This window comes from Thalassophryne amazonica, chromosome 16 (assembly GCF_902500255.1).
Source record: "Thalassophryne amazonica chromosome 16, fThaAma1.1, whole genome shotgun sequence".
NCBI lineage: Eukaryota > Metazoa > Chordata > Actinopteri > Batrachoidiformes > Batrachoididae > Thalassophryne > Thalassophryne amazonica.
The window spans coordinates 44,148,037-44,165,977 of NC_047118.1; the positions used below are offsets into that span (position 1 = coordinate 44,148,037).

Here is a 17,941-nt window from a genome sequence, read left to right on the forward strand (position 1 = left end):
CCACTGTATCAAATGCAGCACTGAGATCTAACAGCAACAGAACCGTAGTGGTGTCCGAATCCATTGTAAGCAGAAGATCATTCACCACTTTAGTGAGAGCCGTCTCTGTGGAATGATATTTTCTAAAAGCAGACTGCAGTGGCTCAAAGAGATTATTCTCAGTAAGATAGTCTACGAGCTGCAGTGACACCACTTTTTCCAGAATTTGAGAGAAAAATTATAGATTTGATATCGGCCGATAGTTTTTCAATACACTAGGGTCAAGATTAGGTTTCTTAAGTAATGATTTAATCACTGCAGATTTGAAACATTTAGGAACAGATCCAGAAGTTAATGAGAGATTAATCATTTCCAGCACAGTCGGCCCAAGAGTGGGCCACAGGTCCTTAAACAGTTTTGTTGGTAAGATCAAATAAACAGGTTGTGCTTTTTGTTGACATTACAAGTATTGTCAGCATGCCTAGTGAGATACTATCAAATTCTGTAAATCTAGGTAATACCTCAGTAGTGGCGCCCACCTCAATAGCAGGGTGTAGTGTCTGGGTTAAGGCATGCCGGGATATGTTTAACCTGATGTCTTCTATTTTCTTCCCAAAGTAATCCAGGAAATCTTGTGCTGTAAAAGGAGAGCGAACTACAGGTGGTTGTCCATGCATAAGTGTTGCCACCGTGTCGAACAAGAACTTTGAGTTATGCTTGTTTTTGTTGATCAAATCAAAGTAGTAGGTCCGCTTTGTAGCCAATAATGCATTCTTATAGTCTAAGATAGCATCACGCCACGCAAGGTGAAATACTTCTAATTTTGAACGACGCCATTTCCGTTCTAGACCTCTTGCTTTATGCTTGAGGTCACGCAGATAATCATTGAACCAAGGTGACTGTGATTTGGGGGAGCGCGGTTTTGACACAGGTGGTGCAATCATGTCGAGTGTAGTTTTGAGCACTGAGTTTAAACTATCCACAAGTCTGTCTACTGACTGGGTATTTGTCAAATGTGAAGCTAAGACATCAGGCAGTCTAGCTTCGAGTTCAGTCTTAGTTGAGGAGATGATGCATCGCCGTAATGATATATAAGGTTGTTGTTCCACTAAACACGGCAGCGAAACTGTAAACTTAATAAGTGAGTGATCAGACACCACTGATGTAAGAGGCATGATGTCAATATTCGTGACAGCAATACCACGTGCGAGAACCAGATCCAGGGTATTTCCACTAATGTGCGTCGAATCCCAAATGCATTGCCGAAATCCTAATGCATCCACAATTTCCATAAATGATTTGCAGAGGGGATCAGAAGGCTTATTTATATGAATGTTAAGTCACCAATGATCAGAATGTTATCTACACTAGTTGACAAGTTAGAGATGAACGCACCAAATTCATCTAAGAATTCAGAATATGGGCCAGGAGGCCTATATACGGTGACAAAGTAATATGACTGATTTTTATTCTTCTGACCTTGGCAATGTGTAATATCCTGAGCAGAGCGGAGAATCAGATGCTCAAACGAGTTATATTTGTAACCCTCAACAGCTAATAAGCTAAACCTAAATTTATAAATAAGAGCAACACCCCCGCCTTGCTTCGTATCACGAGGGACATAACTAAATGTATATGCTGGTGGGCAGGCCTCATTTAAGGGGAGGACAGCTGTAGGTTTAAGCCAGGTTTCACATAGCCCAATCATATCTAAGTGATGATCAATAATTAGATCATTAATCAACAATGATTTTGAGGACAGTGATTTTATGTTAATGAGACCCAGTCTAAGGACCTCAGTGGGGTTGACAGTTGAACTGTTTGGGTTTAGGGGTGGTTCCAGAGTAGCATATATAAGATGCCTAGAAGTAGGTTTAGGTTTGAGACATTCCACGAGCGTTGTAGGTAGCAGACACGAAATCTTTGCTATTGCTGGAACAACCACTGGGCCATCCTTAATTTCAACATCATCCAATATAGTAATGGGTATTAAGTTTGGAAAGCATATCCCTCTGTCATTTTTATGGACACGACTACGGAAGCAGGCCACAGTCTCAAATTGTTGAAATTCCCTCCCTGGCAAATAAACTGCATTATCACCATAGTGGATATTCTGCACTAATTTCCCCGCTAAGCTAATGGATTCCACACCCACATTTGTCATAAGCCTTGCAGGGTCTCTAATCACCTGCTCCGTGGCCTGCTGTAGATTCCTAATGTTACCCTCCCTGTAGAGCTCTATCTAAGTTCGCAGACAAGATGACGGCACCTTCCCCAGTAGGGTGGAGGCCATCCGGCATCAGCAAGCCACGGAGGCCCCAGAACGAAAGCCAGTTATCAATAAAGCTAAAGCCTTGCTGTCTACAATACTGTGCCAGCCACCTATTTAACGATGTCAGCCTGCTAAGCGCCTCATCAGTACCCCGGGAGGGGAGGGGACCAGAGACTATTAATCGATGCCGACACATCTTTCTGGCAAGGTCACAAGTCCTCTCTATGTCCATTTTTGTGACCTCTGAGTGCTTCATCCTGATATCATTGGTGCCAACGTGAATAACTATGTGACTATATCTCATGTCATGTTCTTTCGTCTGTCTTCCCTTCTGCAGCGTCAGCACCCTAAGATAAGATGCAATGTCGGGAGCTCTGGCCCCAGGAATACATTTAACGTCAGCCGGCGTCTGCAACCTGACTTTGCGGGTGATAGAATCCCTTGTCACTAAAGTCCGGTGTTTCAGCCTGGAGACAGTTGTGGAAGTCACTTGCGGGCTCAGAGAATTCACATCAGGCAAATCCAAGGAGGAGAACCGATTCACAGTTTGCACTGGTGAGTGTGATCGGGGTGCCACAACCGGGCACCAAGCCCTACGGGGCTTCCTCCGCCTAGCCACAGTCCAAAAGCCGTCCTCCACAGCCAGCGTTTCTAAGCTGATGCTAATGGACTCGCTAGCCGGCCCAACACTAACCTCATCTGGAGTGCCCATAACATCTAACTCCAATGAGCTAAGAAGCTGCTCTAACTTATGGACACGGCTCTCTAAGAGAGCCACCCTATCTTCCAACATCACGCAGGATTTTACGGAGGGTGTAAAGTAGGATTTGTAGTGTACTTGTGCACTAAGAAATTTAAGAATGTAGCCAAGCAAACACGAGTTAACCAATAATGGATAAGCTAACCACTCCTAAGGCTCACACAGACGCAAATAAATGAATTAAAATTCACAGCAGTTACACTGAAAAACTAACAGAAGTATTAAACAGGTAAAAAAAAACAGCAGCTATAAAAATAACGACGGGGGAGGGGAGGAGTCAACCTAGCTAGAGAGAAAAAAAATTAAGAAATAGAAATATTGTGCAGCATTGCCCTCTGCAGGCTGTAAAGAGAAATATGCGATTTTTACCGGTTCTTGACCGCTCTTGCGCACTCATGCATGCAATGCTTTTAATATATAGATGATTTACCGCCCCCCTGCTGGAATGGCGTGTGAGTCTAGAACATAATTATCAATGTTGAGTGCTCAGTGTTGTTACCTAATATCTAGTGTCTCCAAAAAATATTAGTCCTATCAACATTCTGTTTTGGCAGCGTTCATCCTTGTCCCAAAATACATAAGCATACCAAACAGCAAATGACAGCTCTCCCCAGCTTGTCCGTGATCGAAGTTATACACACGCACGCAGAGCTTTTTGTCTTTTATGCATTCTGCCGCAAACAGGTGCTCATATTTTTCCACACATTTGGACATCGGGCAGTCTTCAGCGCCTTTTATGGCCACCTGAAAGCAGTCTGTGTTGTCTAACTGTTGTCTAAATACACTTTGGGTGCGATCGTGCAGGTGTGGACGAGGTAGTCTGGACGGGATCCGCCCACAGTCTACACGCCTCTTTCCCTCCCGACGGCATCCGGATTATGGCCATTTTTGCCATGTCTACCTAGTTCCTGCGCATTTTTACCATGTGTGATGGGGGCATATTATTTAGTACACAGTAAAATCACCAGTTAAAACTAACACTAATTTAACACTAGTGATTTTACTGTATATGTAGCTACAGAACAGTAGATCAGCCCTGTATCCTTACCTACATACATATGTACATTTATAACATTTAGAAACATTTGAAAATTAAAATAAAAAAATGTGAACAAATGATGTTATTTGGATATATTCTGATCATGTGCCACTGATGAGTGTGTTGATTAAAGGTGCGATACCTTATAAGGCATTGATTCAAACAACAATGACGTGGCTGAGATTTTCTTGTCCTTCCGCATGTAGCCATGTGATATGTGACCTCCATCAGGAACATCCAGTCCCATGATCCTACCATGGGGTCCCACAATGGCCAAGTAGATCGAAAAATTGGCAGGCGAACCTTTCAGAGATTCAAAAATTGTGATTAGATGATTAACAGTGGTGAAGAATTTGGAAGCACAAGATTTTCAATCAGGTCTGTGACCAATTGTTTATTCTTACTATGAACTATTAAGGTATTCAGGGAACACATACCTCAGGTGAGGTTCAATAGTCCTATGTCTATGCACTCTAAAAACGAATACACTGATTCAACTTAAAAACATTAAGGTAGCAATTTGTATGGCTCTTTTGGTGTAATTTCAACTCAGGCATTACTGAGTAAATGTCATGAGACTTTTATAGTAACACTAACTAAAGTTCAGTAAGTAAGTTCCTTCAGCTGCTCCCTTGTTTTTATACCTCAGTGTTGTGTAGATTGACTAGATTTGTAATTGATCCAGCACCCCTGTTTCCGATGTTGCGGATCCATGTTGCGTGGAACTAATTTCCTTCGGCCATCTGTGCTGGCTGTGTGCACTATTTTCGGGTCATGTGACAGTGTCAAAGGCCATGTTTACCTTTTCTCTGGTGTTTATTCCATGTGATTGTGAAAATAAAACATTTTAAAGACGAATAATCTTGTTTAACATATTTTCAAAAAATACAATAATTTTATAAAGGTATAAAAACAAAACATCCCTTGTCTCAGTGAGTTCAGTGGATCTGCTCACATTATTCCCCAGACAAGGGACGTTTTGTTATTGCACTCGGGCTCACAATCCGAGGTGGATCTGCATGTTGAATTGGCACAAGTTTTACACTAGATGCCCTTCCTCATTACAACTCCACATTACATGGAGAAACTAACACAAGTTCAGTAAAGCATTTAATTAAGTAGTTTACAATACTTGAATTACTTTGTCCTATACAATGTTAATTAAGTTGAACCAACTTAATTTAAATGTTATATGAGATTATTAAGTAGTAAATTTATTTCATTTAAATTATTATAAATTCCATTTTACTCAGAAATGTCAATACAAATTCTTAACTTAATTTTTGGGGATTACTAATTTATTTCACTAAAGTCAGAATTAATTACATACAGCAATTTCAGTGTTATGAACTGTTCTGTATTTTAAAACAATGGTTTTAAAATACAGGAACACATTTTAAAAACATTGTTTTTAAACATTTCAATAATCTTCTCATGCACTGGATGTCAAACTGGAGATCCACTCCTAGCTTTGCTCTTCAAAGATGCAGCCTTTTGTGGATACTGTTTTTGCACCAAATCATGATTACAACCACCTGTTGACATCACCTGTTTGAAATAAGCTCTTAAAAAAAAAAATCATTATTATCATCCCTAAATTGCCCTGTCCCAACTTATTTTGGAATTTGTAGCAAGCCTAACATGCAGGAATGGCTGTATGTTAACAAATGGAACAAAGTGGACCACACAAAACATAATATGTTCGGGTAGATACTATGTACAATGAAATAGGTCAAAGTAAATGTAAGAATCACTGCAGGGTTTTTTATTTATTTACGTATTTATTTATTTATTATTTTAATTGTATTTTCCATGCAGTCCCAACTTTTTCAGATTTGTGTTTGTGCATTTGCATTATAAATGGATGACAAACCACTACTGCATACCTGATTATCTGCCCTGCAATAGACTGGTGGCCTGTCCAGGGTGTATCCCACCTCTCTCAAAGACCACTGTGAGAGATTACAGCACCCTGGACAAGAATAAGCAGGTTTTGAGAATGAATGAATACCTGAATATGGTCTCAGGTCAACACCCCATGTGTCGGAGTCAAGACCAAAGGCCTCCAATGCTCTTGTCTTGCAGACTCTCTCAAACTCACCATTCTTCTCACGGACTGTGGGGTATCTGAAAGCAGATCACACTGATTAGTGCAGCTGTGTATAGTGGAGCAGATAAGTATGACGTTCTGCCGGAATTGTTCAACTTGGTGATACAAGCATCAGATTTGGCATGAATTTTCTTCATAAATCAGTGTTTGAGAAAAAAGTGCTGGTCACTTGAAGATCCAATATGGTGGCCAGGTAGGGGTCAATGAAAAATTACACAAAGCTCAAAATTTAGAAATACTCCAATTATGTTAAAAAAAAGTATAACACAGCATTGCTCTGATCATAAATATTCCAAAAAGGTATAGTTTGGGCTATCTATGGCTGAATGTTATGGAGTTATGAGGTAAAAACAGCAAGAATGGTGACTAAAGTCAGTTTCAGTTTGTACAGGGGTCAAAAGTTAAAGTTGCCCCAACTTTTGTAAAAAAAAAAAAAAAAAGTGATGCAAATTATTGGTTGAGTTAATAGGGTTTTAAAAAGGAATAGTTTGCACCATGTGTCATGCTTAGCTGCCACGTTACAGGATAACATTTCCTTTGCAAACCAAGGATTCAACACAGTCAAAATTATTCCATTTATTAATCCTAGTAGTTCAACCAATATATATATATATATATATATATATATATATATATATATATATATATATATATATATATATATATATACATATATATATATATATAGTTGCCAGTTCACAGTACTTGTATACTGTCAGATCTCTGTGAACAAGTTCTTTATCTCAGTTTGTGGATCATGAAACTCCATATGAAACACCATAAGTCCACCGCAAAAATGACTTTATTCTTCTCGTCTATTTGCATCTGGTGTATTCTGAAGCATTCTATACATTTTGTATGCGATATGATACAAAAATCTTATTGTCAACAATGTGGAAATTTGGCATTATTAAATCATGTTATAAAATGTCTTACATTATCACAGCAAACAACCATAAAAATAAAAACTAAGTAACAGTTAATGCATCCTATACACATACGGGGGGTGATTGAGAAGTATTGAGCTTGCCCCAGAAACAGTCGGGTGTGATTCTCAGTCTTTTGCATTCTGAGAAACCAACCTTTTTCAACATTGCACCCAGTGAGTCAAAACTTTACACATTCTTGAGAAATTATATCACACTGACCCACTCCAAAGCCTACAGAATACTTCTGGGTCCTGAGTCTACAAGATCTTCCCTTCCTTTAAAACTCTTAACAGCACTTGGTACAAATCATTTCTTGTAGATTTTTGTATTTGCCTTTGGTACTATATAACTTATCCCAAAAAGCAAAAGTCGAAGTTCTCTGTAGAGTGGATGTGATAGACCATTTCTATTTCTGTCAGCTTTAGGTCTGGACTTCATTACATATATAACAGAAATGATTTTGTGTCTTATCTAAGACTTTGGAAACTGTATTCACCGTTTTGTGCAGCTTGTTCCTCCTCTCGAAGTTTAACCCCTGGGATCCAAAGACATTTTCTGGATTTTACCATACCTTCACTTATTCCCATTTTGAGGTACTTGCATATAGGAGAATGCACGTGTTGCATATCAAACTGTTCAGAACAATCTCAGCTTTCTGACTGAGACATATGTTTGTCTACATCACTGAGTAAAGACATACGAGGGTAGGCTGAAAAGTTCTAAGGCTCACTATAATGCAGTTAATGCATTACTCCTTCATGGGGAACCTTAGAACTTTTCAGCCTACCCTCATAATTTCACTCTATGTCAATGTCAAATTTATTTATATAGCACATTTAATACAGAAAAACTGCCAAAGTGCTGCACACACCCAAAAAATAATAATAGTAATAATAAAAAACACAACGCCCATGTGGGCAAAGACAGTGAAACCTGGAGGGGGGTGATCGGGAAGCATGGCCTCCCCGATCTGAACCAGAGTGGCACCAGGACACCCTGAGCCGGAGGTCGATGATCGACTTTGTAGTTGTATCATCTGACCTCTGGCCACGTGTCTTGGACACTCGAGTGAAGAGAGGGGCTGAGCTGTCGACCGATCACCACCTGGTGGTGAGTTAGATCCGCTGGGAAGGGAGGAAGCCGGTCAGACCTGGCAGGCCCAAACATATCGTGAGGGTCTGCTGGGAACGACTGGTGGAACCCTCTGTCAGCGAGGTCTTCAACTCCCACCTCCGGGAGAGCTTCTCCCAGATCCCGGGGGAGGTTGGAGACATGGAGTCCGAGTGGACCATGTTCTCCACCTCCATTGTCGATGCAGCCACTCGTAGCTGTGGTCACAAGGTCTCTGGTGCCTGTCGCGGCGGCAATCCCCGAACCCGGTGGTGGACGCCGGAAGTAAGGGATGCCGTCAAGCTGAAGAAGGAGTCCTACTTGTCCTTGTTGGTAGATGGGACCCCCGAGGCAGCTGAGAGGTACCGGCAGGCCAAGCGTGCTGCAGCCCGTGCGGTCACAGAGGCAAAAACTCGGGTATGGGAGGAGTTCGGGGAGACCATGGAGGAGGACTATCGGTTGGCCTCGAAGAAATTCTGGCAAACCATCCGACGCCTCAGGAGGCGGAAGCAGCTCTCCACCAGCACTGTCTACGGTGTGGGTGGGGAGCTGCTGACCCTGACTGGGGATGTTGTCGGGCAGTGGAAGGAATGCTTCGAGGATCTCCTCAATCCCATCGTCATGTCTTCCGAAGAGGAAGCAGAGACTGGGGACTCAGAAGCAGACTCATCCATTACCCAGGCCGAAGTCACCGAGGTGGTTAGAAAGCTCCTCGGTGGCAAGGCTCCTGGGGTGGATGAAATCCGTCCTGAGTACCTTAAGTCTCTGGATGTTGTGGGACTGTCTTGGCTGACACGCCTCTGCAACATCGCATGGCGGTCGGGGACAATGCCTCTGGATTGGCAGACCGGGCTGGTGGTCCCTCTGTTTAAGAAGGGGGACCGGAGGATGTGTTCCAACTACAGGGGGATCACACTCCTCAGCCTCCCCGGTAAGGTCTATTCCAGAGTACTGGAGAGGAGAATTCGACCGATAGTCAAACCTCAGATTCAGGAGGAGCAGTGTGGTTTTCGTCCTGGTCGCGGCACACTGGACCAGCTCTACATGCTCCACTGGGTGCTCGAGGGTTCATGGGAGTTCGCCCAACCAGTCCACATGTGCTTTGTGGATCTGGCGAAGGCGTTCGACTGTGTCCCTCGGGGCACCCTGTGGGGGGTGGTCCGTGAGTATGGGGTCCGGGGTCCTTTGCTAAGGGCTATCCAGTCCCTGTACGACCACAGCAGGAGCTTGGTTCGCATTGCCGGTAGTAAGTCAAACCTGTTTCCAGTGCACGTTGGCCTCCGCCAGGGTTGCCCTTTGTCACTGGTTCTGTTCATTATCTTTATGGACAGAATTTCTAGGCGCAGCCAGGGTGTAGAGGGGGTCTGGTTTGGGAACCACAGAATCTCGTCTCTGCTGTTTGCTGATGATGTCGTTCTGTTGGCGTCGTCAAATCAGGACCTTCAGCGTGCACTGGGGCGGTTTGCAGCCGAGTGTGAAGCGTCCGGGATGAAGGTCAGCACCTCCAAATCCGAGGCCATGGTTCTCGACAGGAAAAAGGTGCTTTGCCCTCTACAGGTCGGTGGAGTGTCCTTGCCTCAACTGGAGGAGTTTAAGTATCTCGGGGTCTTGTTCACGAGTGAGGGACGGATGGAGTGTGAGATCGATAGACGGATCGGTGCAGCGTCTGCAGTGATGCGGTCGCTGTATCGGACTGTTGTGGTGAAGAGAGAGCTGAGTAGGGGGGCAAGGCTCTCGATTTACCGATCAATCTGTGTTCCGATCCTCACCTATGGTCATGAGATTTGGCTCATGACCGAAAGAACGAGATTGCGAGTACAAGTGGCCGAGATGAGTTTCCTCCGCAGGGTGGCTGGGCGCTCCCTTAGAGATAGGGTGAGGAGCTCAGTCACTCGGGAGGAGCTCGGAGTTGAGCTGCTGCTCCTCCATGTTGAAAGGAGCCAGTTGAGGTGGCTCAGGCATCTTTTCCAGATGCCCCCTGGACGCCTCGCTGGAGAGGTGTTCCGGGCACGTCCCATCAGGAGGAGGCCCCGGGGAAGACCCAGGACAATGGGAATGCCTTGGGATTCCCCCAGAGGAGCTGGGGGAGGTGTGTGTGGATCGTGAGGTCTGGGCGGCTTTGCTTGAGCTGCTGCCCCCGCGACCCGACTCCGGATAAAGCGGTAGAAAATGGATGGATGGATGGATGGATTGTGTTAAGTCAGCCTAAAAAATGTTTTTGCAATAGCAAAAAAATTAAGTTGTTAAAAGTTTAACAAATTGGGTAGCCTAATGTTTAATTCCTAATTTATCTCAGATAAATAATTATACAGTCAACTTTAAAATGCATGCCACTGTGACAATTTATTGAGCAAGCCTGAAACTAATAAAATATGCTTGTGTAGAGAAAATTAACTAAGATTAGTTGAAAAAAGAAAAAAAAAAACATGGGCTGAGTACAATTGCAATTACACTGAAACAGTGTAAAAACGTTTACGCAGAAAGTTACCTTAACTTTTCTTATTGGATCAAGTCGTTGTATTGCCTATTCTTGGTTACTGGTTTTTCCTGTTTCAACTTTGGACTGCATCATGAAAGTTGTGTCATAATGATCCAAATTCCCCACACCTGACTGCATATTTTCATAGGGTGTATGTATGTCAGATGTGTTGTGTTCTAGGTGTTGTTCATCGATTTGTTTTTGATAAGAAACCAGCAATTAAAAAAAAAACACACCTTTTTTAAGTAGTTGTTTCCAAAAAAAAAAAAAAAAAAGATATAGATTCATTTTTGGAATCTCTCTCTCTCACCACTTTTTTTTTTAGTGGTGTGTGACTGTACTCCACCCACTCCCCCACCCAGACAACCCAGGCCAAATAACATAAAGGAGCATGTCTGTGCACCTCCCGCTCCTCACTCCCAGTGAAGTATATGCTGTATAACATTGTATTTTTTTTTCTCCGGTAACAATTATTATGCCTAAATATGTAACGTGTGATGGTGTTGTAATCCTTCCTACAGCCAGAATCACATTTCAAGTTATTTTTTTTTTTCAAAAGGTTTAAAATTGTATAGGATAGTTTATAGTAATCTGACCAAATACACTCAGCAAGTAGGAAGGTTGAAATGAGACAACTAAACTCTCATTATCACGAGTGTAGACTTTCTTCTGGATGCTGTAATGTGTAACCCATGAGTTATAGCAGTTATGAACAGCAGTCTATAGAAAGACATTAATATAAGCACATCATACAAACATTTACTTGGCAACAAAAAATAAAAAACATTTATAAACCAGGACAAACATGGCAATGAATTTATGACATACCATGAAAAAGTATCTACATGAATTTTAGTATCCAAACTCCAAGTACCTGTTGTTCATGCAAGAACCCATGGCCTCTAGAACGGCTCTGCTGGCAAAGTTCACAGAGGCAGACAGCTCCAAAACATGAGACTGCCTATGCTTCTCTTTTTTTAAGATTGAGTACATCTAAAATGCAAAAATACATAATTAAGATATAAGTGAGATATGATGCGTTTAAGGTGACACAGATGGCTAGGGTGTTTGGAACACATATATACATATTCATTATGTATTCATATACATAAGTATATATTCATTTGCCACATGAACTGAATACATCTGAAATGCAAAAACACAAAATACAGCATTAAAGATAAAAAGAAAGAGATTAGCTAGAATAAGTGAGATCAAACAAGACACCATCTTCCTTGCTGCTGAGGGACTGTCACAATGACGATATACATATTATTACAATATCCATCGTTCCTTATCAGTCTTTTGTATGGATAAGGTAGTCGTGATGGCTTTTAAAATTCCAACTGTTTCTCGGGCATGGCATATGAATGGTGGTGCCGCTGCCTTCAGTTTCCCCAACTTCAAAGAGAGTCAGATACTCATCCCCTGCTGGGTTGACAGAGAGCATTTTCCAGTTAATGAACTGACTGGGATTCAAGCCAGTGACTTTCTACACTGCAGTTGAACGCTCTTACCACTTGTTCTAGATAGATAAAATCAGTGGCAGTTCTACACTGAATTACTCCCTGGACAAGACCCCCTCCTTAATCTAGTTCTTTAAACCAGCCCAACATACCTCAGTTGTTTAAATATTAAACAGAATATAGTGTAAAATACAATACAATTAATTGTATATTTTTGTTAAATTAGCTATATATTTTGTTAAACAACCAAGTTATATAGTGAGGGTTAACAAAAAAATTAGATTAAGTACATACAGTGAGGAAAATAAGTTTGAACACCCTGAGGTTTTGCAAGTTCTCCCACTTAGAAATCATGGAGGGGTCTGAAATTTTCATTTTAGGTGCATGTCCACTGTGAGAGACATAATCTAAAAAGAAAAATCCGGAAATCACAATGTATGATTTTTTTTAATCATTTATTTGTATGTTAATGCTGCAAATAAGTATTTGACCCCCTACCAAACAGCAAGAATTCTGGCTCACACAGACCTGTTCATTTTTCTTTAAGAAATGCTCTTATTCTGCACTCTTTACCTGTATTAATTGCACCTGTTTGAACTTGTTACCTGTATAAAAGACACCTGTTCACACACTCAATCAATCACACTCCAACCTGTCCACCATAGCCAAGACCGAAGAGCTGTTTAAGGACACCAGAGACAAAACTGTAGACCTGCACAAAGCTGGGATGGACCACAGGACAACAGGCAAGAGGCTTGGTAGAAGACAACAACTGTTATGCATGATCTCACTTTGTGGGGTAAGGATGATTCTGAGAATGCTCAAAACTACACAGGAGGACCTGGTCAATGACCTGAAGAGAGCTGGGACCACAGTCACAAAGATTACATTAGTAACACATGATTCTGTCATGGTTTAAAATCCTGCAGGGCAGCAAGGTCCCCCTGCTCAAGCCAGCACATGTCCAGGCCCGTTTGAAGTTCACCAGTGACCATCTGGATGACCCAGAGGAGGCATGGGAGAAGGTCATGTGGTCAGATGAGACCAGAATAGAGCTTTTTGGAATCAACTCCACTTACCATGTTTAGAGGATGAGAACAACCCCAAGAAAACCATCCCAACCGTGAAGCATGGGGGTCGAAACATCATACTCTGGGGGTGCTCTTCTGCAAAGGGGACAGGACGACTGCACCGTATTGAAGGGAGGATGGATGGGATCATGCATTGCGAGATTTTGGCAAACAACCTCCTTCCCTCAGTAAGAGCATTGAAGATGGGTCATGGCTGGGTCTTCCAGCATGACAATGTCCCAGAGGTGTCAAGTAACGAAGTACAAATACTTCGTTACTGTACTTAAGTACACTTTTTATGTATCTATACTTTACTCCATTACTTATTTTTCTGCCTACTTCTGACTTCTACTCATTACATTTTCACACAAGTATCTGTACTTTCTATTCCTTACATTTTTAAAACAGCCTCGTTACTCTTGGCTTCAGTTTAATGTTTTATATATATATATATATATATATATATATATATATATATATATATATATATATATATATATATACACACACACACACACACAACCCCTGGCAAAAATTATGGAATCACCGGCCTTGGAGGATGTTCATTCAGTTGTTTAATTTTGTAGAAAAAAAGCAGATCACAGACATGACACAAAACTAAAGTCATTTCAAATGGCAAACTTTCTGGCTTTAAGAAACACTAAGAAATCAGGAAAAACATTGTGGCAGTCAGTAACGGTTACTTTTTTAGACCAAGAAGAGGGAAAAAAATATGGACTCACTCAATTCTGAGGAAAAAATTATGGAATCATGAAAAACAAAAGAACGCTCCAACACATCACTAGTATTTTGTTGCACCACCTCTGGCTTTTATAACAGCTTGCAGACTTAATGAGTGACAAACAGTACTCTTCATCAATCTGGCTCCAACTTTCTCTGATTGCTGTTGCCAGATCAGCTTTGCAGGTTGAAGCCTTGTCATGGACCATTTTCTTCAACTTCCACCAAAGATTTTCAATTGGATTAAGATCCAGACTATTTGCAGGCCATGACATTGACCCTATGTGTCTTTTTGCAAGGAATGTTTTCACAGTTTTTGCTCTATGGCAAGATGCATTATCATCTTGAAAAATGATTTCATCATCCACAAACATCCTTTCAATTGATGGGATAAGAAAAGTGTCCAAAATATCAACATAAACTTGTGCATTTATTGATGATGTAATGACAGCCATCTCCCCAGTGCATTTACCTGACATGCAGCCTCATATCATCAATGACTGTGGAAATTTACATGTTCTCTTCAGGCAGTCATCTTTATAAATCTCATTGGAACGGCACCAAACAAAAGTTCCAGCATCATCACCTTGCCCAATGCAGATTCGAGATTCATCACTGAATATGACTTTCATCCAGTCATCCACAGTCCACGATTGCTTTTCCTTAGCCCATTGTAACCTTGTTTTTTTCTGTTTAGGTGTTAATGACGGCTTTCGTTTAGCTTTTCTGTATGTAAATTCCATTTCCTTTAGTCGGTTTCTTACAGTTCGGTCACAGACATTGACTCCAGTTTCCTCCCATTTGTTCCTCATTTGTTTTGTTGTGCATTTTCGATTTTTGAGACATATTGCTTTAAGTTTTCTGTCTTGACGCTTTGATGTCTTCCTTGGTCTACCAGTATGTTTGCCTTTAACAACCTTCCCATGTTGTTTGTATTTGGTCCAGAGTTTAGACACAGCTGACTGTGAACAACCAACATCTTTTGCAACATTGCGTGGTGATTTGGAGCCATGATTCATGTCAGTCCACTTGGTGCAACAGCTCTCCAAGGTGTGTTCACTCCTTTTTAAATGCAGACTAACGAGCAGATCTGATTTGATGCAGGTGTTAGTTTTGGGGATGAAAATTTACATGGTGATTCCATAATTTATTCCTCAGATTTGAGTGATTCCATATTTTTTTTTCCCTCTGCTTGGTCTAAAAAAAAGTAACCGTTACTGACTGCCACAATTTTTTTTCTTGATTTCTTATAGTGTTTCTTAAAGCCAGAAGGTTGCCATTTGAAATGACTTTAGTTTTGTGTCATGTCTGTCATCTGCTTTTTTTTCTACAAAATTAACAACTGAATGAACATCCTCCGAGGCCGGTGATTCCATAATTTTTGCCAGGGGTTGTATATATTTCACGTCATGTGCACCTGTAATTAACTTTTCTGCAGCACGGCTTTGCTTTGAACCGTGAACCAATCGAAGCAGTGGTTCGCAGATTGAAGCAATGCTTCGACCTATTGCTTCGTTTATTCTTTCTTTTTCTTTTTTTTATTTTCCCCCGCTAAAACCCTAAAGAGCATACTTCTGTGAGTATTATTTACCTTTTCTATGTTAAACCGACCTGTTATGGTCTTCTGAAACAGTTGATAGATGTATTTTATAATAACGGGAGTGACGCTAACGCGTTAGCATGTCTGCCATTTTCAATGTTAAAGCTTAGCATTAAGCAATTGCAGCTCTCATCATGTTCGGGTGCATTTGTTTTCAAATTGTAATATTTCTTAAATTTATTTTTGTTTATATATTAATAATCTAATGATTATTATGTACAATTTTGGAGAAAGAGGCAAAAAGAACCTGAATAGAAACAGAAACAGAAAATATAAAAGCAACTAACAATGAACATACATAAATAAATACATACATACATACATAAATAAGTGTTTCCTGTGAACACCTAGTGCAGGGGTGGCCAAGTTCAGTTTTTAAACTGAAGTATCTATACTTCTACTTAAGTAACAAATGTGTGTACTTTTGACACCACTGCAATGTCCCCAAACACACAGCCAGGGCAACTAAGGAGGGGCTCTGTAAGAAGCATTTCAAGGTCCTGGAGTGGCCTGGCCAGTCTCCAGACCTGAACTCAATAGAAAATCTTTGGAGGGAGCTTAAACTCCAAACCTGAAAGATTTGGAGAAGATCTGTATGGAGGAGTGGACCAAAATCCCTGCTGCAGTGCGTGAAAACCTGGTGACAAACTACAGGAAATGTTTGACCTCTGTAGAAACAAAGGCTACTGTACCAAATATTAACATTGATTTTCACAGGTGTTCAAATACTTATTTGCAGCAGTAACATACAAATAAATTATTTAAAAAAAAAAAATCATATATTGTGATTTCCGGATTTTTTTTTTTTTTTTTTTTTTTTTTAGATTATGTCTCTCACAGTGGACATGCACCTAAGATGAAAACTTCAGACCCCTCCATGATTTCTATGTGGGAGAACTTGCAAAATCGCAAGGTGTTCAAATACTTATTTTCCTCACTGTATATGTTGTAATTTGTTAAAGTGTACACTGCATCACGTAGGCACACAAAAAAACAAGGTCAGATTCAAGCCACTTCAGCTCGAAATGTGAACGCAGCTCAATTTCTAAACCCCAAATAAGCAGGCTCTCCTTCTGCAAACTTTTTTTTTTCCACGAGTGGGCAGTTTTGTGGTGAAATTTGAACCCATTCTTACACTCTGTCTGTTCGCTTTCAAACGCCTGTTCAGGGTGCAGAGTTCTGGTTCTGTGCTGCCGTCGTAAGTGGACTTTGCCACCGGAGAGCAGGATCCTGCTGAGCGGAAAAGCGGAGAGACGGGAGCACGACAGGATAATCAGCCTGTCAAAGTGGAGCAGAGCACCTGTCCCAGAGGACAACCACAGAACCTTTTACACTGATTCTGTTCTGTGCAGCTCAGCAAGCAGGGGGACGCCTACAACTGCAAATTCCCCACACAGTGATATGATCACGCTTTGTGGCGCAGGTGATGATTTTAAATGTTTGTGCTACCCTGTGTGTCATGAAAAAAATGTGCCGTGGGCAGCTGCCTGCTTTGCCTGCATCAAAAACTGAGCCTGGATAAGATAGATAGATAGATAGAAAAAGAACAATGGACACACCTCTAAGTCAGTAATTGCCAAAGGCTCCACCATCATCCTGTTGTGCAAGTCCCATGTTTCTTCAGTTGCAATGTGGCCATTAGTTAAAGACATGATTGGACTTTCCTGCTTCTGCAAAGTGAAAGTTTAAAGATTATTCTTAAACATGAACAATTCAGAGACAACTTTAAAAACACAAAGAAATGATAAGGTAAAACCTGCAAATTGGACAAAACACTTTGTTCCTCTTGTTAAGAAAATGAGGAGAAAAAAAATAGACAGTTATGGTGTGTATACAGTGAGTACTGTGGCCCTGGCAACAGCTCTTCATTACTGCAATGAAATGTTACGCGCAGAGCATGTATCATATGACATACAGACAACAAGTGACAGTAAAATTATACTCAAAACATTTGGTCATTGAACAAAGTATTACATCCTTACCAAGCTCTTTTCACTTGTTAGAGCTGAGGATGATGTTTCGGATCACTGCAGGAATTCAGTCTTCAAGAATGGATTTCTTGTTGCATCACCTTAGAAAAACACATCGAGTCAGTGGACTGTCAAGAACATAATTAATATTACAATAAAACTAAACAGAAATTAAGTACTGAAGAGGAAGGAAAAGGCTGAGAAAAGTCCACCCAGTCTACTCACCGGGAGACAGGACTGTAAAAAGCAGACAAACTGCAGTGATCAAGACATACTGAGATAGGAAGAGTGGTGCTAAACTCCACCTATGGAGTTTAGCACCACACCCTCCCCTACTGAAAACAAGAAAAAAGAATGAACACAAACAGACTGCAACACATTTATATTAATTAATTACGCTGCAACTTAAAAATGAC

General features: G+C 41.1%; 1 protein-coding gene across 3 annotated transcripts in view; it reads right to left on the reverse strand.

Annotated features, from left to right (window-relative positions):
- Positions 1-17,809, reverse strand: part of LOC117527656 (serine hydroxymethyltransferase, cytosolic-like) — a 47,216-nt gene extending 29,407 nt beyond the window's left edge. For 2 of the 3 annotated variants that reach the window (XM_034190095.1, XM_034190094.1), the window contains exons 1-6: positions 17,751-17,808; positions 17,538-17,626; positions 17,115-17,225; positions 11,553-11,671; positions 6,062-6,177; positions 4,193-4,353 (exon numbers count right to left, since the gene is read on the reverse strand). In XM_034190095.1, the coding sequence (XP_034045986.1) occupies positions 4,193-4,353; positions 6,062-6,177; positions 11,553-11,671; positions 17,115-17,207 (489 nt within the window). In that variant the 5' untranslated portion in view covers positions 17,208-17,225; positions 17,538-17,626; positions 17,751-17,808. Of the gene's footprint in view, positions 1-4,192; positions 4,354-6,061; positions 6,178-11,552; positions 11,672-17,114; positions 17,226-17,537; positions 17,627-17,750 lie in introns of all 3 variants that reach the window. The other variant, XM_034190096.1, reaches the window with a different exon arrangement.
- Between the last annotated feature and the right edge of the window lie 132 nt (positions 17,810-17,941).